We start from the raw sequence: 23,941 nt of genomic DNA, 5'->3' as shown, positions 1-23,941 counted from the left end.
AAGTTAGTTTGACGAAGAAAAGTTACTATATCAAATGAAAATGGAATCACAATTAAGAATTTTAGCGATTGACACAGATAACTTGAGTGAGAGAGAGGGGAGGGCATTAAGATAAAAAATGAGAAGATCTGTCGAGAGATGACGTTGGAAGAATCGGATTTGAATGAAACATAGTAGTTTATTGTATAATTTAGTAGTATATTGTAGTTTGTTTAATTAACGAATAAATAGAAGTTCATTTAGGAAAAAAGTAGTTTTTTTAAGCGTGATGTATGTGTTTCTATACTAATGCAACGTTTATTTCAATTCTATATTATAAATATATTTGATATTTAAAATATTTATTGTAGATTATAAATCAACTAAAAATTAAATTTATAATTGAAAAATAAATAATTAAAAATATATATTTTTCCTCTACAAGATACTGAATCATTTTTTTCACTTTTTTTTCAATGTCAATTTTTCAGTGTTAGTCCAGTCAGCTCTAAACTACCATCATGACACCAATACTCTAGATACCATTAAACTGTGTTAAAACTGTCATTAGAAAAATACTTTCAAAATTAGTTTTCGGTAACATCATTTTTTCGTAACGAAACGTAGGTAAATCAATTTTTTCACCAAACTCACTTATCTAAGTTTTTTTATTTTATTGACGTAGTTATAATAATTTGATAGTTAAAGTATCATAATTGATATATACATATAGTTGTAGGATCAAGAGGGAAGTAACCAATCGGGAGGAGCGGGGGAAGCAAAAACTTTTTTTTTCTTCATTTTTTGAAAAAACTTTGTTCACGAACATTATAGATGAGATGAAAATATGAACATTTAGTAGAGACACTTTGTGATAAATGTTTTATTTTGGCGGGAAAACGCTCGAAGAAGTAATATATAACAATTATCGTATTTTTCGAGCGTATGTTGAGGTTTTAGCTATTGGGGTTTAGATATTAGGGTTTATAGGGTTTAGATATTAGGGTTTAGAAATTTAGGGTTTAGGGTTTAGATTTAGGATTTAGATTGAGTTTTTAACACGAACGGTTTAGAGTTTAGGGTTTAGGGTTTGGTGCTTTGGGTTTATGGAATAAACCCAAAACACCAAACCCAAAACCCTAAACCCTAAACTCTAAATCGGGCTAAATTTTACTTCACAAAACTTGAAGAAAAAAAAAACGTTCATATTCTTCACGAACAATATTATCTTGAATGTTATTTTTGTTGATCGTTTTTCCGCCTAAATAATAACATTCATCACGAAGTGTCTCTTCTAAATGTTCATATTTTCGTGTGATCTTGATGCCGAAAAAAAAATTCCAATAAAAAACGAAAATTTTTTTTTGCTTCCCCTCGATTGGTTACTTCCCCATTGATCCTGCCCCTATATATATATATATATATATATATATATATATATATATATATATATATATATATATATATATATATATATATATATATATATATATATATATATATATATATATATATGATGTTTGAAAAATATTTAAATGTATTCAATTTTTAAGTTGAGATCCAATGGATCAATCAGAGTGCGACATGTGGCGCGACAATCACATGTGATTGAAAAAAAAATTCTTTTTTCAAAAAATAATTTTTTTCGATTCTTTTTTAAAATTTCAATCACATGTAATTGGATTTGACATGCAGTAAATCACATGTGATTCTGCATGTCAATCACATGTGATTGTAAAACCCAATCACATGTGATTCTGCATGTCAAATCCAATCCCATGTGATTGAAATTTAAAAAAAAAAATTCATATTTATTATTCGAAGAAATAGTGTAGCTATTATTTGAAATTGGTTAACCATTATTCGAAATTGTATATCTCTTCGTAGCCATTATTCAAAATTACAATGTAATTGCTCAAGATTGCATAACTATTATTTAAAATTGCAGTCATTATTCGTGACTGTAGAGCCATAATTAGAAACTACATAGGTATTATTCGTAATTGTGTAGCCATTATTTAAAATTATATAAATCTTATATGAAATTCCATAACCATTATTTAAAATTATTTTTTTATTCGATATCAGATCTCGCGCTCGGAAGACTTGATTATCCGAGGTTTACCTTCTATGGAGAGCCAATGTGCTCCCTCATATTAGAGTTTCCTCGTTAATTTAAAAAAGAATATCATAATCGATGAATGTAATATGTATATGATTTTTTTTTCAAACTGCAAAGTATAATTTTTATTAAAAATCATTTCAACATCAAGATTTTTTTGCAAACCAATTACTTCATACTTCATTATGTTGTAGAGTATTTTTTTTATTATTATTATTATTATTATTATTATTATTATTAAAACACGTAAGAAAACCCACTAAAAAGCTTTTTTCTCAATTCTAAAATACGATTTTTTCACTCAGACCCTCACAAACATACCCCTCATTTCCTCAATCAACCCTTCTTCTATCAACTTTATATCCGCCAATCAAATCAAAATCTTTCCAAACCATTCATTAATCATCGTTTAATTCTATACATACAGATCGATGGATGGAACAGTAGGTGCCGCCGCCGCCGCCGACAAATTAGAGCGGCGGTGCAGTTGTTCTTCAACCGGAAAAAGAAAACACGATCGACCGTATAAAGGAATACGTATGCGAAAGTGGGGCAAGTGGGTTGCCGAAATTAGGGAACCGAAAAAACGGTCCAGAATTTGGCTCGGATCCTACTCGACTCCGGTTGCAGCTGCAAGAGCTTACGATACGGCTGTCTATTATCTTCGTGGGCCGACCGCACGGCTTAACTTCCCGGAATTATTGGCGTCTGACGGGGGACCGGATGAGTTGTCGGCGGCGTTTATTAGGAAAAAGGCGACGGAAGTTGGAGCCAGGGTGGATGCGGAAAATACCCATGCACAACCGGGTTCTGTAAAGGCTTGTTGGTTTGAGGAGAAACCCGATTTGAATAAGATACCCAAACCCGAACCGGGTTTTGAATATCCGGATGGAGATGACAGTAATTAGAAGTCGTCGTGTTGACTAAATGACCAGGAGGAAGTGCTAGTAAAATTTTGTGGGAAAAAATTACTATGATATACGAGTAATAAATTTCAATTGTTGTAATTTGTAATTGTTGTTGAATAAAAATATATAATCAAGGTAGTGGTTAGAATTAGGATTCTGATATTATTTTGTTAGTTAAGTTATTACTTTTTATCTAATTATGATTATTATCACACCGGATTGTCACAATCCAACAATTTTATGGCCCAACCCACTAAGTTTATGGCCCAATATGTGAAAATCAAAGAAGGCCCAAGAACCTCATGGAAGTTCACTAGAACTTTCCCATGAGTTCTTCCATGGAATGGTATAGAATGTCCATGGAAATATCTAGATACATGAAGCTTCTAGTTCTTAGATCTTAGCCATCCATTGTATTTAATCCTAGCCATCCATTTTGTGATATGAGTAGTATAAATAGGGGTGGCCTCATTTGGCACACCACACCTCAAATCTCAAACATTCTCTCTTGTAAAGCATTCTCAAGCAATATAAGTATTTTCTTCAATTCCACTTGTTCTATAATATTTTCTCTTTTGGTTACTTGAATCATTATAAGGTCCGAGTAAGGCTGACTTAGTAGAGACTAAGTGCCGCACGTGAGCTTATTGAGATAAGTCCGTGACATTTGGTATCAGAGCCAGGTCGATTCAAGGAGATGGCAACCGAGACCGAGAAGAATGTGAGCGCAACAAGTGGTGTGATGGGTGATGAGACTCGTGGTCGGGTAGAGACTCGCCAAGGAGCCAAGAAGAACCGAGGTATGTCCAAAGACTTTGTCGCAAACTTGGACAAGAGGATCATGGATGTAGAGACATCCATGGACGACGTGAAAGCAAAGGTCGAAGACGTCCACCAACGTTTGGATGGTTTGGACGGGGACTTTGACGAATTGAAAGATGATTGCAAGAGTGCAATCAACGTGCTAGACGTTGACATGCGACGTGAGATCCATGACTTAAGGGGTATGCTCATGGGTGAGATTACGAAGTTGCGAGGCGAAATGGAGGGGGAGGTCTCCACTATTCACCAACGCCTCGTGGATTTACAAACCAATATGAACTCCTGTTTGAGATTCATGGCTAGTGGGGGTGGCAACACTGGATGCAATGCTCTGAAGGTGGACATTCCCAAGCCGTCACCGTTCGTGGGGAAGCGGGAAGCCCGAGCGGTTGATGATTTTATATGGGAGATGGAACAATACTTGGAGGGAGTCAACATAGTGGATGATGCAATGAAGATCAAGAAGGCAACTCGTTACCTGAAGGATACCGCAGCATTATGGTGGCGTCGTCGATATGGAGATATCGAGAAAGGTACGGTTACTATTGATACTTGGGATGATTTCCTTACTGAACTTAAGAATCAATTCTACCCCAAGAATGCTCAAAAGGATGCGATGAGTCGTCTACGTAAATTACATCATTCCGGGACGATTCGGGAGTATATTAAAGAATTCACGAACCTTAGCCTGGAGGTCCCAGATATTCCCGATGATATTCTTCTCTTCTATTTTCTCGATGGTTTGCAACCTTGGGCTAAAACGGAGTTGGAGAGACGAGGAGTCCAAGACCTTGCCACCGCAATTGCTCAAGCGGAGGCACTAGTCGACCATGCTAATAGGAAAGATTCGTTCAAGTCAAAAGATAAGAAGGTGAGCCATGAGAAAGGTGGGGGAGATAAGCCCGCCCAATCAAGGAATGATAATACACGTAAGCCACCAACCGGGAATAACAAGAGCATAAAAACTTCTTACAAGAATGATGGATGTTTCATATGTGATGGACCGCATAGAGCCCGAGATTGTCCGAAGAAAGCTAGCCTTCATGCTATGGAAGCTCAAAAGGCGGGTTGTCAGGATGAGGAGCGGTGCATAGGATCAATGCATATCCTCAACGCAATCAAGGCCAAGACGGAGATACCCAAGGTAGTGGCTAAAGGACTCCAATTCGTAGATATTAACATTTGTGGAGATCAGGTACGAGCTTTGGTGGATACGGGAGCAACTCATAACTTTATCTCCACCGATGAAGCCAAAAGGCTAGGACTTAAGGAAACAAAAGAGAGTGGCATGATGAAGACGGTGAACACGAGTGCCAGGCCGATTAGTGGGGTGGCTAAAGACGTATATGTGAAGATTGGAGAATGGGAAGGAATGATTGATCTCTCAGTCGTGCCTATGGACGACTTCAAGTTGGTACTTGGGATGGAGTTCCTAGATAAGGTACGCGGTTTTCCTATGCCGTTTGCTAATTCACTGTGTATCTTGGATGGTGAGAAGACTTGTATGGTGTCAACCGAACGTGGAAGCAAGAGTGCATCCAAGTCACTTTCGGCCATGCAATTCAAGAAGGGGTACAACAAGAATGAGACATGCTATTTAGCGGTAGCAAAGCAAGAGACGGTTGAAGATAAGGGAAAACTAGAGGTACCCAAGGAAATTGAGAAGGTCCTTGATGAGTTCAAGGATGTCATGCCCAAGGAGTTACCAAAGAAGTTACCACCTAGAAGGGAGGTTGACCATGCGATTGAGTTGGAGCTGGGATCAAAACCACCTTCCAAAGCCCCATACCGAATGCCACCACCCGAGTTAGAGGAGTTGCGAAGACAACTCAAGGAGTTGCTGGATGCGGGATACATCCGACCGTCAAAATCCCCGTATGGTGCTCCGGTGCTATTTCAAAGAAAGAAGGATGGGTCCTTGCGGATGTGTATAGATTACCGGGCACTCAACAAGGTAACTATCAAGAACAAATACCCAATCCCACTTATTGCTGATTTGTTCGATCAACTTGGGAAGGCGAGATACTTCTCCAAGTTAGACTTGAGATCGGGATATTATCAAGTCCGAATTGCCGAAGGAGATGAGGCTAAGACCACATGCGTGACGAGGTATGGTGCTTATGAATTTCTAGTCATGCCCTTTGGTTTAACCAATGCCCCTGCCACATTTTGTACTTTGATGAACAAATTATTCCACCCGTTCCTCGACAAGTTTGTCGTGGTGTACTTGGATGACATAGTCGTGTATAGCGACACCATGGAAGATCATGTGAGGCACTTGAAGCAAGTATTTCAAGTACTAAGGGACAACGAGTTGTATGTGAAGCTAGAGAAATGTTCATTCGGATTAGAGGAGGTGGATTTTCTTGGACATAGAATTAAAAATGGGAAGTTACTCATGGATGGGGCTAAGGTCAAGGCAATTCAAGAGTGGGAGGCACCAACGAAGGTGACTGATTTACGATCTTTCCTTGGTTTAGTAAACTACTATCGTTGTTTTATCAAGGGATACTCGGCGAAAGCGGCTCCATTGACAGAATTGTTAAAGAAGAATAAAGCTTGGTTGTGGGATGAGAAATGTCAAGCAGCATTCGAGGAGTTAAAAGGAGCTGTCATGGAAGAACCGGTGTTAAGACTTCCGGATGTGACCATTCCGTTCGAGTTACATACAGACGCATCGGACTTTGCTATTGGAGGAGTTCTAATGCAAGAAGGTCACCCAATCGCGTTCGAAAGTCGAAAACTTAACGAGGCGGAAAGGAAGTACACTGTGCAAGAGAAAGAGATGACAGCGATTATTCATTGTTTGAGGACATGGAGGCATTATCTTTTGGGATCAAGGTTCGTGATCAAGACGGATAATGTGGCAACGAGTTATTTTCAAACCCAAAAGAAGTTGAGTCCCAAACAAGCTCGTTGGCAAGACTTCTTAGCCGAATTTGACTATGTGTTGGAGTATAAGCCTGGGAAAGCCAATGTGGTAGCTGATGCCCTAAGTCGTAAGGCGGAGTTTGCAGCGATCACAAAACCACAATTCTTCCTTCAAGATCGTATAAAGGAGGGATTAGAGCATGATTCTATAGCCAAAAACCTTGTTGGATTGGCTCGAGATGGGAAAACGCGAAGGTTTTGGCTCAAGGGTGATCTATTATTCACCAAAGGAGACCGGTTATATGTGCCTAGGTGGGGTGATCTTAGACGGACAATCTTGAAGGAGTGTCATGATTCAAAGTGGGCTGGTCATCCAGGTATCAAGAGGACACTGGCATTAGTAGAAGGCACTTATTATTGGCCAAGGATGGAAGACGACGTAGAGACGTACGTGCGGACATGCCTAATATGCCAACAAGACAAGATAGAGCAACGCCAACCAGGAGGACTATTACAGCCGCTACCTACACCGAAAGGACCATGGGAGAGTGTTTCCATGGACTTCATTACTTGCTTACCCAAGTCGGAAGGGTGTGGGAGTATTATAGTCGTGGTAGACCGGTTTTCTAAGTATGGTACCTTCATAGCCGCATCATCCGAAGTTACCGCGGATGAAACCGCAAAACTATTTTTCAAGAATGTGGTGAAGTATTGGGGGATACCACATGTGATAGTAAGTGATCGAGATCCGAGGTTCACAGGGCGTTTTTGGACAGAGTTGTTCAAGATCATGGGGACGGACTTGAATTTCTCCACGAGTTTTCATCCCCAAACGGACGGACAAACAGAAAGGGTGAATGCACTATTGGAGCTCTATCTTCGACACTATGTAAGTGCAAATCAACATGATTGGGCTAAGCTCCTTGATATTGCTCAGTTCTCTTATAACATGCAAAGGAGTGAGTCCACGGGGAAGAGTCCTTTTGAGTTGGTGACAGGACGCCAACCTTTGACCCCAAATGCTTTGGCCGCTTCATATGATGGGAGCAGCCCAGCCGCTTATAGAACGATGAAGGAGTGGCACGAACAAGCCGACTTGGCCCGAGCATCACTAGATAAGGCGGCCAAGAAAATGAAGAAATGGGCGGATGAGAAAAGGCGACATGTTGAGTTCAAAGTTGGGGACCAAGTGATGGTGAAGCTTTTACCTCAACAATTCAAAACATTTAGGAAGGTGCACAAAGGATTGATCCGGAGATATGAAGGCCCATTCCCAGTAATTGGACGTGTTGGGAACGTATCTTATCGAGTCCAACTACCGCCCAAGTTAAAGATTCATCCAGTCTTCCACGTAAGTTTTCTAAAACCTTATCATGGGGACGAGAAAGAACCAGAACGAGGAGTTTCCAAACGAGCACCAATGGCAGTTGCGACTTCGTTTGATCGTGAGGTGGAAGATATCTTGTTACATCGAACGGTACGAAGACGAGGTGTGCCGAGCTATAGAGAATACCTAGTTAAGTGGCGTAACTTACCCGATAGTGAAGCAAGCTGGGAGGCCGAAGACCTATTGTGGCAGTTCACAGACAAAATCAAGAAGTATCACGAGGATCACACGACGAGGACGTCGTGAGCTTAGGTGAGGGAGAATGTCACAATCCAACAATTTTATGGCCCAACCCACTAAGTTTATGGTCCAATATGTGAAAATCAAAGAAGGCCCAAGAACCTCATGGAAGTTCACTAGAACTTTCCCATGAGTTCTTCCATGGAATGGTATAGAATGTCCATGGAAATATCTAGATACATGAAGCTTCTAGTTCTTAGATCTTAGCCATCCATTGTATTTAATCCTAGCCATCCATTTTGTGATATGAGTAGTATAAATAGGGGTGGCCTCATTTGGCACACCACACCTCAAATCTCAAACATTCTCTCTTGTAAAGCATTCTCAAGCAATATAAGTATTTTCTTCAATTCCACTTGTTCTATAATATTTTCTCTTTTGGTTACTTGAATCATTATAAGGTCCGAGTAAGGCTGACTTAGTAGAGACTAAGTGCCGCACGTGAGCTTATTGAGATAAGTCCGTGACAGGATGGTTGAAACAAGTAAAAAAAATGATAACTATTTATAAAGGAAGAAACGATAACGATTTAACCAAGTACGTTTGACTAAAAAGTATATTCTTTCCTTTTTTCCTGAATAGAAAGAATAGAATGGACACAAATCATTACTTGTCTATTAGAGTGGATGGATATTAAACTTACTTTCAAAGTTATGAAAGAAGTGTAGGTACATATATTTTTATGTTAAAATAGTTGGAAATTAATTTAGTTGTAGATTGTTTCATAAACATGTGTATCGGGAAGGACATGTTAGCACTGTGTTGACTTTGTCAACCCATCCAGCGGTCCCCGGTAGTCCACTGGAGCCTGGCGAAACACCATCACCCATTTCCCCACAGCATGTCGGGCCCGATAAACGAACCTGCATTGTCATTGTTTCAATCTTCGCATGCATGGGACCAAGAGATCATTTGGGTCCGGTAAGAATGGTTTTTGATCCAATTATTTGGAAAATCCTCACCTAGTGGGAATCGAACCCTCACCTCCCCTAAGGGAGAGTGAGTCATTCGCCACTAGGCTATTGGCCCATTCTTTTTTAGTTGTAGATGGTAAATGAAAAGAAAATATAGGACCAGTTTGAATGTACTAGGAAAATAATTTTAAGGAAGAATGAGAAGTTGTCTTTATTTTGGAATTTCAGTTGCAAGTCTTGATCAGACTGAAGAGGAAGTTATGGATTTTGTCTTTTGATAAACTTAAAGGACGGACATGTTTGTCATTACTCATTCCCACATGATTCAGAACACTTGGTATGGACTATTATTTTTTTTCTTCTTTTTTTCTTTTTAATATAATACAAGTGTAGAGTATGGCTCTATTATTTGGGTAAACAAGAAACGTAAGTTTATTGGCGATTTGACTGTCGCTTAAAGTCTAAATCAAACTTTAGACATGTTTAAAACTTATGGAAATTTATTAAGCAATTTTCATGGCGTCTCACACTTTTTTTAACTTACTTATCGATCGGAGGTTCATTCGAAAGCAATTCCCTTATCCATAGAACATGAAGAGAAGATTTTCTCTACTCTTGGATGTTTCACTCTGAGTGAAGAAATGATTTGTCTTTTTTTCTAGAAACATGAAAAAGATTGTCTACATCTTATATCCCTCATACCTCACTTTTGTGGGATTAAGTTTTTTGTTTTTTTTTTGTATAGAGTACTCTGTATAGTATTGAGCTTTTTTGGTTTCACACTCACTTTATTTTCGCATACAAAAGGTTACTATAATTAGAAAGGTAGAATTGAAGGTATTTCGAATCGTAACCTACTTTTTGAAAAATGTCACCAAATGCAAACAAACTGATGCGGCCAAATCAAGAAGTTAGACCATTTGTAGTGGGAGTTGGTGTTGTGAGTTCGTGTTGTGCACTTTTTGTACTTTTTTATGACTATGACGTGTTGTGTTGTTGAGTGGAGTAGTGGTGGTGTTGTGAGTTGGTGTTGTGAGTTGTTGTTGTGTTACTGGAATGCTGATGTGGCATTTAATTTTGTATTTTTTTTTTGTTTTATTTATTTGTTTTATTTTATTTTTATTATTAATATGATTATATTATATTTTTAAAAATATTATTTAAATTCAACGGCTATATTTCCAACCGTTTGAATTTTTTTTTCTTTTCAAACGGCTATATTTTTCCCTATATAAACATCCACCCATCACAAACTATAACACACACTTCATTTTTATTTCTCCTTAAAATCTATATAATTTTTCTCAAATTTCAAAATGAATCCGTTAAATGTTTGTGTAAAAGTTCATTACGGAGGTGAATTTGAAGAAGGATTGATGAATTATACACCGCACTTAACACGTGATTATTATATTAATGTATGTGAGTATCGTTATTTTTATAGTTTGCTTGCAGTTCTCCATCAAGACATACCAAACCCAGTCAGACAAGTATGGTATTTCAAAAGACCCGGAGTTCCCGCCACGCTACTTGAAGATGACCACGATTATTATGCTTTGATTGGAAAAGCTTTGGTACGTAGGGAACCAATGACGATTTATACCGAATTTAGGGATGAAAGCTACGCTCTTTCTGATTCGCCAAGAGAAGTTGCTTCATCTTCGATTAACGATGGCGGATTTCAGCAATATGATATCCGCGATTACTTATCTGATTGATGAACGTGCTTGTTGAAGATAGTCGTTAGGAAAATAATGTAATCGTTGTAGGAACTAAGTTGTTTTTCAATTTTTAGGAAAATAATGTAATCGTATGTTTGCGAATGAATGAAATAAACGGCTACTTTTTATTAATGAATATAAAGTACATTTAATTCCTAAAACAATACATCAATTTTAAATTCATAAACGAAAATATAAAATACATAACACATTATTAATTATCAATATTAATATTAGCGCTACGAAAATAAGGTGATAAGTTCCAAACGTGCTCGGTTAAATCTGACTCCAACCGATTGTGAACTTGCTTATCTCTGATTTCCTTAATCCTGGCATCTCGATCCCTCAAATTCCTTTCCAACCTTCTAGGTCGGTTACTTGGGTGAGCAATCATTTTTTCATCCCTTTTCGAAATCACATAACCGTTATTCGAAGAAATAATTCACGACTCATTCGAAAACGTCGTTTGATTTTTTTTTTCCGGATACACGGGTGTTTCCGAAAAATAATCATTGTATAACCTCACAGCCGCATCTTCCCGATCCCTTGCTATATAAACCCGTGTTCGAGGGACTCGTGAACTACTCGCTTCTCCCTCCACCTCTTCTTCCGTTAAACTTTTAACAAAATTAACCACCTTTTCATCATCGGAATCATCAATGATAAAATCGAACATTTTACATGCATTTTTCATTGTTTGTTATTTTTTAAATGATAAAAGAAATATAGAAAGAAAGATTGTTTTGTGTGTGTAAAATGATTTAATAGAGTATGTATATATATAGATAAATATAAAAATAATTTATTTTTAATTTTTTTTACAAACGGCTACATCCCCAACGGCTAAATTTTTTCCCCCAACAGCAAACCGCCACGTGGCCTAAACGGCCGTTGGACCTCACGTCGCAGCAACCAAAACGCCTGAAAAATTTTGGCCGGCAACGCCGCGATACAGCGAGGCTCCGGCGTTTTGGGGGTGACATGTCGGATTCAACGGGGTTGTGGAACCCCCGATACAAATCGTCTTATATGCCTTATTGTATTTGTGAACGGATAAGGGCAAGAAAATCTAGAGGAACAGAAAAACAAATCTAAATACGCATGAAACACAAATCGCTTAAAGGTGAGAAATTTATTTCGACCTTGAGATGTTTGATGACAAATGTAATTGCTCAGAACAGCAAGGTTGAAATAAAAGAGGTTCGCTAGAAAAAGATCTCGCAATCAACGTTCTTGGTATGGTGATTGTTAAGGGAAGGGTAGCCAAATTCTTAGAGTTGGTTAAATAGGCTTATGATATTTTACTCCTAGGAGGGGGCGGGACTTCGATTTGTATTATTACTCATTTCATTTACTTTGTGTCAATTCCTCTCAAATTTTGTGTCAATTCATCATTCATTTCATTTACTTTGTGCCAATTCCACGTTATTATACTAATAAATAAAGAAGAGAGATTTGATGGTCTAGGGTGTTAAATGAAGTATTACAGATAAACATCACATATGTTTGAAAGAAAATCTAATGTTCAACATTAACTTGAGTGAAATTACCCTATTACATTGACGAAACAATAACCAATACTCAGAAAACGGAACCCCGATACCACCAACCCATTACCCACCAATAACGAGAAGCTACTGCTTCCGTGAGTAGTAATCGCCACTTAGACCACTGAATCCTTCAAAAAGTCTTCACCTGAACCGAAGTCTACAACTATGAACCTCAATCCACAAGCCCCCACACCCAACCGCATCAACCCCAAACCCGTACATATGTAACCGAACCACTCTCCGGGCAACTCAATAACACCCACCTTGAGACCACAACTAGAAAACCAGAACAGAACCCTGTTGTCTAGCAAATCTAAGAAAACCTCAAAACGCGATGTACTCAGAACCTTAACATGTCAAAATCCTACCTAACGGATGGTAGGGTAACAACCGAGATAACACTCCAGAACTCTAATTTTTTGGCGCTTAACAACCCTAAAGTCGCTAAGGTGGCAACAACACCGGACCGTTCCGAACTGAATTCGACGACGAGGAAGATGGAACAACGAGACTAGCACAAACAAACATCGCTACGGATAATAAGAACCTAGAGCCACTTGCCAACGATCCCCACACAAGCCCATCAAAGTGGCCCAACCAAAAGCTCTTGACCCAGTGAAACCCTTGAAAGCACAATGATACCCAAACCTACACCACCAGCAACTCAACCGAGCAGATTCAAGAGAAGTTATCGGAAATCCATCCAGACCACCACAACACCCAACGTCACCCAAACAAAGTACACCTCCACCATCTTCTCAACCGGAATTTTCCGACCAAATTTCCCCAAATAACAGCAAACCTAAGGATGCTACGAGGATGATGATGGAAAAGTTCGCCATTTTCGTAAAATAAATACATGAAACAAAGAAGACCACCACGAGTATGAGGCAAAGGTTAGAGAAAACTTACCAAAAAACTGGCTAAGCAAACGGTGGAGCCACAAAACACATCAATGTACGTCGCCTGTGGTTAACCGACGACTCGCCAAAAAAGAACTCCGGCATCATGAAAACCAGACTCACTAATAAAGCACCAACCAACCTGGAGTCATCAAAATCAACTGCCACACCATAGAATGCAAAGCATTCGTCGAACATGAAGATGAATGAGGAAGGTAGATGACCGCAGAGAGGAAGAAACCAATGTTTGATCGTTGTTTTCTTTGTGTCATTACATTGTGCCAATTCCTTTCAAATTTAAACTTTTTACATTTTATAATCTTAGGCTTTGTTTGATAAAACGGAATGATTTGGCGCTGATTGATTCATAATCTGAATGATTCAAAGTATCCGAATAAACTTGGTTCTGAATGAAAATAAGTTGTTGATAATCATTTTGAATATACAATATAAACTAGGTAAATTACTTTACTAATGTGTTACATTATTAAAAAAAAGTCAATATACTTGTTTGTTAAGTGTTCTAGATATGATTGAAGAGGATACAACAGAAAATTAGGTGCTTATTTGTTAAATGAATGTTTCAACTCTGAATGGTTTAGTACTGAATGCTAAACCATTTAGCATCATATATCATTCAGAGGACAGAAATAAATGCACTAAATGCTGAATGGTTCAAAATTCGATGATCGACTATTCTATTAAAAGGTAAACAAACACACTCATAGTAATAAGCGTTGAATCTGGTTGGTACGGAATCACACAACATCTAAGTATTATATTTGTGTGCTTAATTGCGTACTTAGTTTTGAAATTTTCCATATTACATGTATATTTGATGAAATTATTGTTGTCGGCCAACTACAATATCTTATCATGACATGATCCGATGTATCTTATGCTACCAACAAACTATCTCATTTTATGCATAATCTGTCGGATGATCATTGTTAGGCACTGAAAGTTTTCTTCGTTATTTAAAATGTAAAATTTAATTTGGCTTGTTTCTTCATTGAGGACAATCAGTACAACTAACAGCATTTAGCGATTCTGACTGAGGCGACAACAAAGACTATAGACAGTCCACAACTGTGACATCTTGTCTTCTAATATCTGATTTCGGTTTACTACGCACTGTGCAGATGTGCTGATAGGTGTAGCGATCCGACAAAATCGTCATAGACGGCACCGTCTACTTAGGTCCCGTTACGTGGTCATAAGTCTTTAAGACAACGTTTGACCAAAATATGTCGCATTCATTTCAAATGTAAAGATGTTTCAAAGTTTACAAAGTAGTTCGATGACTAATACGTTACAACGTTTTAAAGTACAATTGAAACCTATGCGACACAGTTTTAAGTAAAGTCAAAAGACGCTCCATGTATGCATGTATACTTGACATCCAAGCAAGTATCAAAAATAGTGAGCGGAAGCATGTAACACATACCGTTCAAGGACCTGAGAAAAACATAGAAAATCTGTCAACGAAAACCTTGGTGAAATCATAGGTTTAGTAAGTGAATACATAAGTAAGTAAGTAAGTAAGTTGAACCACAAGATTTATAACGTTAAAGTAATAGTTAAATCATTCTAAAATTGTTATCACGAGCACCCAATTATCAAGGCTTAACTAACGTTACCCCATCACATAGTGTTAGAACATACACTGATTCTCGAAAATATATTTCATCCGCATAACGGTAGCGAACCGTTCGAATGAGGGTTTGTCAAACCCATACGGCCATACAACATAAGTTCGCGCTTACACCCGGCAAGTGTAACTAATGATAATCGAATTGAGGATTTTTGTTCTAACTCGTACGTAGAATGTTTGTTTTCGTACTTGTGCTCACTTTGTAAAATGAAACGTTTATGTTTTCTCATCCCAAATGTAAGTTTAAAAGAGTAAAAGTGGGACTATGATCTCACATTGAGTGCACGGTTAAATAGGTACTTCACAAGGTAAACGTGTGCAAGAACAAATGCTAGTCTTGACTTAAACAAACAGGTTGTATCAATATCGGTAAACACGGTCGGTCAAAGTGTTCAATTAGTCCTATGGCTCGTTATGACTCGATTAATATAGCATGTGAGTCACATTGTCAAGTTTCATGCAAGATACAAGTATAAAAGCACGTTAGAACGATTGCATAAGTATTCGGTTACGTTTGAATAAAAGTCAACTTTTGTCTAGTCAAAGTCAATGAAAAAGTCAACACGTTCGGGTCGGGTCTCGGACAATTTTTTCTGAGTTTTATAATCATATATGAGCATGTTAGAACAAGTTACATGTTAATCGGAGGTGCGTGGCATAGTTAGAATTAAACGGTGGATGACCAACTTGATCAGAATTCTGCAGTTCATTTGGACGGTGTCTAGATTGGCTGGATGGCGTCCAACTGTGAAGGGCTGGATGGTGTCCAAGAGTTTGGATGACGTCCATATTAGTAAACAGACCCTGTTTGCTGAAAACACACAAGTGCACGAACCAAAACTCAAACAAACACAATTTGTGAACCGAAAACACTTAGAACATGTATCTTACACCATTGGAAAGGTATTTTGATGAGGAAAATGACTAAATACATTTCATCAATCAATTCCACATTTACAACAACCAAAACCGCATTAAATGTTCATCATTAATTGCATCTAAGTTCATAAATCTCATTTCATGATTCAGTGATCCAATTTACATATATGATATGCCATTTCGAAGGTAATTAAACACGCATTGCAACTAAACACTCACCAATAACATTTCATAGAATTCAATGCACCAAAAGTTCATTTAAAAGTTCATCAAACCCTAATCAAGAATCATGAATTCATCTAATTTGTTTATGAAGTTTTTCTAAGTCAACCAACATACCAAAATGAAGCTAATGATGCTAGTAACACATTTAATACATGAGGTTTAACATCTAACAACATTTAATCAACTAAAATCAAGGATTAAACTAACCCATTTCAAGATTTCATGCTAGTTACTCAAAACAACAAAATCGAACAAACCAAACACATATTCATGTTAGACTTGAGCCATAGACACTAATTAACACACTTTTAAGTCAAGAACATCAAGAACATAAAATCTAGAGTTTTTAGAAAGTTACCCAAATGAGATGAAGTTGATATCAAGTTGTAGAGGGTGAAGAGAGGATTCCAAATATGTAATCGGATTTGTTGTGAGCTTTCTAGATCGAATTTAGATGATGATTGAATGAATTTGGGAGTTGAGAGCAAAAAGTGTAAGTAGGAAGAAGAGAGAAAGAGATGAGTGAATGAATGAGTGGTGGTGAAGTGGTTGACTAGTTGACCTAGTCACCACTTTGGCCACTAGTCACGATTAGTCCCTCAAGTTTGTAGTCGGGTGCGAGAATTGACCGAACGAAATATTTTAAATACGCTAGAGTAAATGAGAGATGTTAAAATTAAACAACGTGAATAATAGAAATGCTAAGTAACGGAAGATACGAATCTAGATACGAAGAGTATTATATAAAATAAACAGACGGGCGTTAAAATAATTTTACAGAAAAATGTGGGATGTTACAATAGGCATGTGTGTAAATAATAAATAATTTTGGGGGTAAATGCGTAAATCTAACATAAGGTCGTATAAGTTGAGTGTTTTGAATAGTTTACTCACACTTCACACCAATATTGAAGGTTTTAGAGAGAGTGAAGCAAGGGAGTGATTGCGGTTAATGAGATAATCAGTTGGTGAAGAAATTAGAAGAGTTTGGGTGTGTGCATGCAAGTTGTGGGTGTTATTCATCATCATATTATGTGCTCAGCTACTCATCACTCTCCAATTCTCATGTGGTAAGAACCCTAATCTCTTTTGGGATTATGGGTTTTAATTTAAGTTAGGTAATGAGAAACCTCAAGAGAGTCTCTAACATTGGGTGTTAATGCTTAAAATGTGAAAATTATAAGAGTTGGTGTAATTAGGGTTCTTGAGTTAGATTTGGGGGTTCTGGGGTATATTGAATGTTGGTTGTGGTGATTCTATAGTTGGGAAATCTAGATTAAAAAGAGGTGTTTACATGAGAGTAAGCTCCTCTAGTTATGAAGGAAATTAATATGCATGTGTTTGGGGTTGGGCCGTCTTAGGGATTAGTCGTAGAGAGTGAGTATTTTGGATAAGATTGTGTTGGGTAGGGACTTTTAGGTCGGTCTCTTGGGGTAAAGTGATTTATGGTGTATGTGTGCTTGTGTTTATTTAGGTATTTCTAAGGAGTTAAGAATTTAGCAAGTTACCTCCAAGTATCGTCTATCACAAGGTGAGTACATAGCTAGTAGGTTGACTTACGAAAAGGAGATTGTATGTTGTCGGATTGCACCAGTGCAAGAGACAATATCTAAACTTGGGATTTTCCGAAAGTGTTTTATTGTTTACTTATATGTGCTGTAACCTCTACAGAGGATGTGTGAATGAGTCAGTAGGGTTGGATAATACATGCAAGGGGCTAGTTGTGTGGGTGTGATAATTGTAGGGTCAATTATCACAAATATTGGCTTGCCACGATTGGGTTTGAGTAAGTGCAGAATCTGGATGTCCATAATTGGGTGCGTTGTAAGTTGTGTTGTTGTTTATTATAAATAACTTTTTTATGTTATGCATAACTTGTATTCACTAAGCATTGTGACTTACTCGTTGTTTGCGTTGTACGTTTAGGTTCAAGTGGCCATAAAGTTCATAGAGAAGTCAAGCAACCTACTAAGGACTAATAAAAAGAAATTAGGGGTAAGTGGATTCATCTAACTGTTACCACCATGAAGGAGTCGTCGCTTGAACGCCAATGCTTTCATTAATCTTATGTGTATTTATTTTGGGTTATATTTTGAAAAGTGTTGTGATGATATGTAAATGGGACAAAATTTGCATAATACTTGTGCAGTGGGTCATTATGTGTTCAACGAGCGTATATGTTGAATGTTGATTTTGAAAACACTTTATCTATGGTAGGAGTTATGTGTTGAAAACGGGTTGCTATGGAAATGGTTTTTGGGTTTATATTGTGCTGTGGAAATGAGCCAAAATTTGTACATTAACTGCAGGTCTGTACACGTTGTACTGCGCGTTGTACAGTTTGGTCACACACCGCGTGATATAAAGGAGTTTGGAAGTCGTAGCTAAAACTAATTATGGGTTGAGTTTCAGTTATACTGCACGCCACACAGTATAGAGGAGCTTAATGTCAGTCAGCAATATAAAAAAATTGGGGTTAAGGGCGTTTCAACATCTGATTATGTTATTTACCTTGGCGGAATTTGGTCTCTTGGAAGTCTGTTCGTCATAAATCTGTATCTTATTCCTCTACAGAAGCAGAATATAAAGCTATTTCTAATACCACATATGAACTTCTATGGCTACAAAATCTCTTCATTAAACTTAGGCGCAACTATTCTACTCCTACTTTGTTTTGTGACAATTTTAGTGCTACATATCTTTGTGTAAACTCGGTTTTTCACAGTCGCATGACACATATTGCTCTTGACTATCATTTTGTTCGGGAACAAATTCAAGATGGTGCAATTAATGTCCAACACATAAGTAACAAATATCAAATAGCAAATACTTTTACCAAGGCACTTTCTCGACAACTGTTTCTTCAATTTCGGTCCAAAATTGGAGTTACGGACGACACCTCCATGAGTGAGAAATCCCAACCTACTTAGGATACTTGGTCCACACGATTTCTTAGCCTCCAAGAATAGGATCTTTGTTTTGTAGCATTTTATATTTATCTGTATACAAATTGTATCCTATTATATCTTGTATTTATATTTGTATCCTATATATACCCTAAGATATTATGAATAATTAAATTATCATTTACATTATTCATTCAATTGTAAATCTCTGTACTCTTGCAGACTTAAGTGCGTCTTGTGGGAGAAACCGCCTCTTTACACTCTGAAGAACGTGGCTAACCCATTAGAGACTAACTCACCAAGGGTTGTAAAGAGACGATGCAATAGAAGAAGGAAGGTATCTAGTCCACCTCTCTCTTAGATTATCTCGTGCGTGAGAGAAATGTTCTAGTCACATTATTCACTTGACTTGTGTGCTTCTTGATATTGCGCATTTCATCAATTATTCTTCTCGCAATATCGGTCATATTTTGGTTCGTTTGGATATGAATTGAAGTATTTTGGTTGTTATTATGAAGATTTAAGTTTGAGAACCGAGAAGAGTTGTTTTGCATCATTTGAAGGTTTGTGATGTACAACTTACGTCATGTTATCCTAAGTACCTATTTTGGTTACAATTTGGTTCGAGTTCTGTTTGAAGTTATGCTCAAAAGTAAAGTTGAAATCTGGCTACAAGCTAAGCCACAACGCGGGTGCCTAGGACCGCGACGCGGGTTGAAGGAAAAAATGGAGACATAAGTTTTGGCTAATTTGGGAATCGAATTGTAACATCTCGCATTTTTCCGTTAAATTTATTTTTAACACCGTCTTTTTTTAGATAATGTCTTTCGTTATCTAAATTCGTATCTTTCGTTAACTAACGTTCTTAATATTTCCGTTATTTGATTTAACATCTCTCGTTTAATCTAGCATTTTTAAAATATTCATTCTGTTAATTCACGCACCCACTTTGAAACTTGAGGGACCAAAGTTGGCTAGTGGGCAAACTAGTTGACTAGGTCAACTAGTCAACCCACCATCTCATCCACTCATTCACTCCATCTTCCACCTCCCCATTTTATCTACTTCCACTTTTTGATCTCAAACTCCAATATCACTAAATCATCATCTAAATTCGATCTAGGAAGCTTGCAACAAAACAAATTACATATTCGTGATCCTCTCTTCATCCTCTACATTTTGGTACCAATTTCATCTCGTTTGGGTAACATTTCTAAAACTCTAGATTTCATGTTCTTAGTGTTTTTGACTTGAAATGGTGTTAATTAGTGTCTATGGCTCAAGTCTAACATGAATATGTGTTGGGTTTGCTCGATTTGTTGTTTTGAGTAACTAGCTTGAATATGAAAAATGGGTGTGCTTAATCTTGAATTTTGGATGATTAAATGTTGTTTAAATGTTAAAGTTCATGTATTAAAAGTGTTACTAGCATCATTAGCTTCATTTTGATGTGTAGGTTGATTTAGAAAAGCTTCGTTTACAAAATTGATGAATTCTTGATTCTTGGTTAGGGTTTGATGAACTTTAAAATGGATTTTTGATACATTGAATGCTATTACATGTTGTTAGTAAGTGTTTAGTTACAATGTATGTTTAATTACCTTTGAAACGGCGTATCGTATGCGTAAATTGGATTCCCGAATCACCGTTTGCATTTTTGAGCTTGAAACGTTAAATAATGATCATTTATTGAGGTTTTCATTGTTGTTAATGATGGATTTGATTGATGAAATGTGTTTAGTTGTATTCCTCATTAAATTACCTTTCCAACGATATAAGATACGTATTTTGAATGTTTACGGTTCATAAGTTATGGTTGTTTGAAGTTGGATTCGTTTAAGTGTTCAAAACTGCCAGACTTGCTGAAAAGACCATCTGAGCGCCGCTCAAGGTCCTGGAGCACCGCTCCGGGCCCCAGCTTTCCAAAAATGCCCGTTTTCGTTTAATTCTAACTATGCTACGCACCCCCGATCAACATGGAACTTGGCCAACATGCTTATATATGAATAAAAACCCCAGAAAAATAGTTCGGGACCTGACCCGAAAGTGTTGACTTTTTCGTTGACTTTGACTGGGACCAAAAGTTGACTTTTATTCAAACATAACCAATACTTTGTTTAATCGTTATAACCTTTCGTTTACACTTATATCTTGCATGAAACTTGACAACGTGATTCACATGCTTTATAATCGAGTCGTAACGAGCCATAGGACTAATTGAACACATTTCGCCCGACCTTGTGTCGTAACCGGTTAATTGATACAACTTACTTGTTTAGGTCAAGGCTAAGCAACTTTCATGTACACGTTTACCTTGTGAAGTACTTTTATACTCGCGCACTCGAGGTGAGATCATAGTCCCACCTTTTCAACAACTTTTATTCTTTTAAATCGTGGGCTGAGAAACATATACTTTGTTATATCTTGTACTACTTACTTTTATTCTTTGAACACAAGTACGAAGAAACAAACATTTCACAGCGAGTTTGAACAAAAATCCTCAATTCAATTATCATTAGTTACACTTGCCGGGTGTAAGCGAGAACTTATGTTGTATGGCCATACGGGTTTGACAAACCCTCATTCGGACGGTTCGCTACCGTTGTGCGGATAAAATATATTTTCAAGAAACAGTGTATGTTCTAACACTATTGTGATGGGGTTCTATGGAAGGAAAGTTAATTCTTGATGAATGGGTGCTCGCGAACATACTTTTGGAATGCAAACGATTTGGATAATCAACGTTATGGAAAAAAAAATCTTGTAGTTCAAAAACAACGTTTACAAATACACCTATGATTTCACCAACGTTTTTCGTTGACAGTTTTCTATATGTTTCTCAGGTTCATACTTGGCTACTTGATACATGCTTCCGCACACTTTGATTACTTGCTTGAGGTCAAGCATATATACATACGCTAGTGATAGCACCTTTGGATTCAAACTTAAAGCATACATACTTACGCTATTTATAGCAACTGTGATTTTCAACTTATATTATGTCGCAAGTTATTTCATTTATACTTTATAACTTTTGTAAACTTAAACTTGTTGTCGAACCGTTTGGTAAAGTAAACTTTGTAAGTCTTGTACGTTTCAAATGAATGCGACATAATTTTGGTCAAACGCGTCTCATTTAGGGACTATGACGATGTAACGGGACCTAAGTTAACGGCGCCGGCAATGACGATTTTGCGGGGTCGTTACAGATGGTATCAGAGCGTTGGTTGTAGGGATCTAGGATGTGCATTTGTGTGTCTAACAGAGTCGTTAGGACGCATTAGTGAATCTAGACTACAACCGGATAGTTAATCATTGCATTCTGACTTGCATTTGCTATAAATAGCACTTACTTGACTACTTGTGCATTTATACTTGAATCATTCTTAGGCAAACTTTTTAATGGTACCAAACTTTCATCATACGAATCCGTATTCTACCCCTTTCTGGTAACACACGTAAATTCAAGATTCATACGCGTAAGGATGACGACGACTTCATTAGTCACCCCAGTTCGGGAACTCTGTATCCTCGGTTGTTATTCATCCCCATCCCGACTTACTATCCACAAGTGTTGTAAAGTTACCACCACTACTTTAGATGAGTATTGTCATCACTACTTATCACTACGGTTACGTACTACTCGTTATCATAATTCGTTAATCTTTTCATGCCTAAAGACGTTATTGTTTGACTTGAACCGTATTGACGTGAACAATCATTTATACACTTCCCTCGGGAAACGCTTCTTCAGAGTTGCACAAATTCTTTTGATTAAATGGAGTCACGTTAGTGATGTCGCTATACTTTGTTCATTTTAAATTTTCACTATTTCACGAACTTGAAATTATGGAGTGATATGGGAATGGAGGTATGAGTTGTGTGATGACCCGAAAATTTCTGACCAAATTTAAACTTAATCTTTGTATGATTAACATTTCCGACACGATAATCAAAGTCTGTAAAACTGAATCTCAAAATTTTTGAACTACTTTTATATATTTAAATACCCTTCGGTTGTTTTCGACGATTCGCGAACAATTATATATAAATAGATACATATATACTATAATTTGAAAAGGTAACAATGTATTAATTGTTTGAGACCGTACATTAAACTTATTGGTTTAAATATCTATTTGAATATATATGATAAGTTGGAATATTTATTATTAAAATTTATTTATAAATAACTTCCAATGTGTATTTAAAAACTGATTTATGTATATTAAAAAGATATATACATATATATAATTTCAAGTTATTTAGTAAACGATAGTAACATTCGTTTATTGATTCGATTGATATTTAGATAAGTTAACTAAAGCATTTAAGATGAACCAGTAAAACACTAATTTGCTACAGTATTTTCAAATTGCTACAGTACTCAAAATGCTACAGTGTTTTCGAAAATCACTACTTGCTACAGTGAAATTGACTTTACTACAGTGAATTGCTACAGTAACTTGCTACAGTGCACACTATTTTAAAATGTATTTTAACAAATAGCGAGACGATGATTTATAGATGTAAATGACCAAAACACTCAAATGTATAAGTTATAATTTGAGTGATATAATTTAGGGATAATTTAAGGCTATATTTTGACTAAGGTACGTGTCCCAAAATGTAATGTACAGGTTTTCTCAGCGTACGAAGGGACATTCGAAAAACCGGAACCGGGACATAAGTCGAGTGACGACGTACGACTTATCGAAACAAAAATTACAAATCAACTATGCACGAGAATAAAATATAATATATAATTAATTAATTTAAATTATATATTATATATATTATAAAAATATGTCGACGAGCTAGTTGCCAAAACATTGTGAGCTGGAAAAGTTTCCCATGCGAT

General features: G+C 37.0%; 1 protein-coding gene across 1 annotated transcript; it reads left to right on the top strand.

Moving 5' to 3' along the window:
• Positions 1–2,407: 2,407 nt before the first annotated feature.
• On the top strand, positions 2,408–3,214 carry LOC139862468 (ethylene-responsive transcription factor ERF011-like). Its single transcript, XM_071851074.1, has one exon. It carries the CDS (start codon positions 2,533–2,535, stop codon positions 3,007–3,009), a length of 477 nt encoding a protein of 158 aa, XP_071707175.1. The 5' UTR covers positions 2,408–2,532; the 3' UTR covers positions 3,010–3,214.
• The last annotated feature ends 20,727 nt before the right edge of the window (positions 3,215–23,941 follow it).

This window comes from Rutidosis leptorrhynchoides, chromosome 8 (assembly GCF_046630445.1).
Source record: "Rutidosis leptorrhynchoides isolate AG116_Rl617_1_P2 chromosome 8, CSIRO_AGI_Rlap_v1, whole genome shotgun sequence".
NCBI lineage: Eukaryota > Viridiplantae > Streptophyta > Magnoliopsida > Asterales > Asteraceae > Rutidosis > Rutidosis leptorrhynchoides.
Note: the sequence above shows the minus strand (reverse complement) of the source record. Positions and strands in the feature narration are given on the sequence as shown.

Excerpts from the sequence above, each read along its gene's own strand:
- LOC139862468 (XM_071851074.1), top strand. The coding sequence starts at position 2,533 with ATGGATGGAACAGTAGGTGCCGCCGCCGCCGCCGACAAATTAGAGCGG.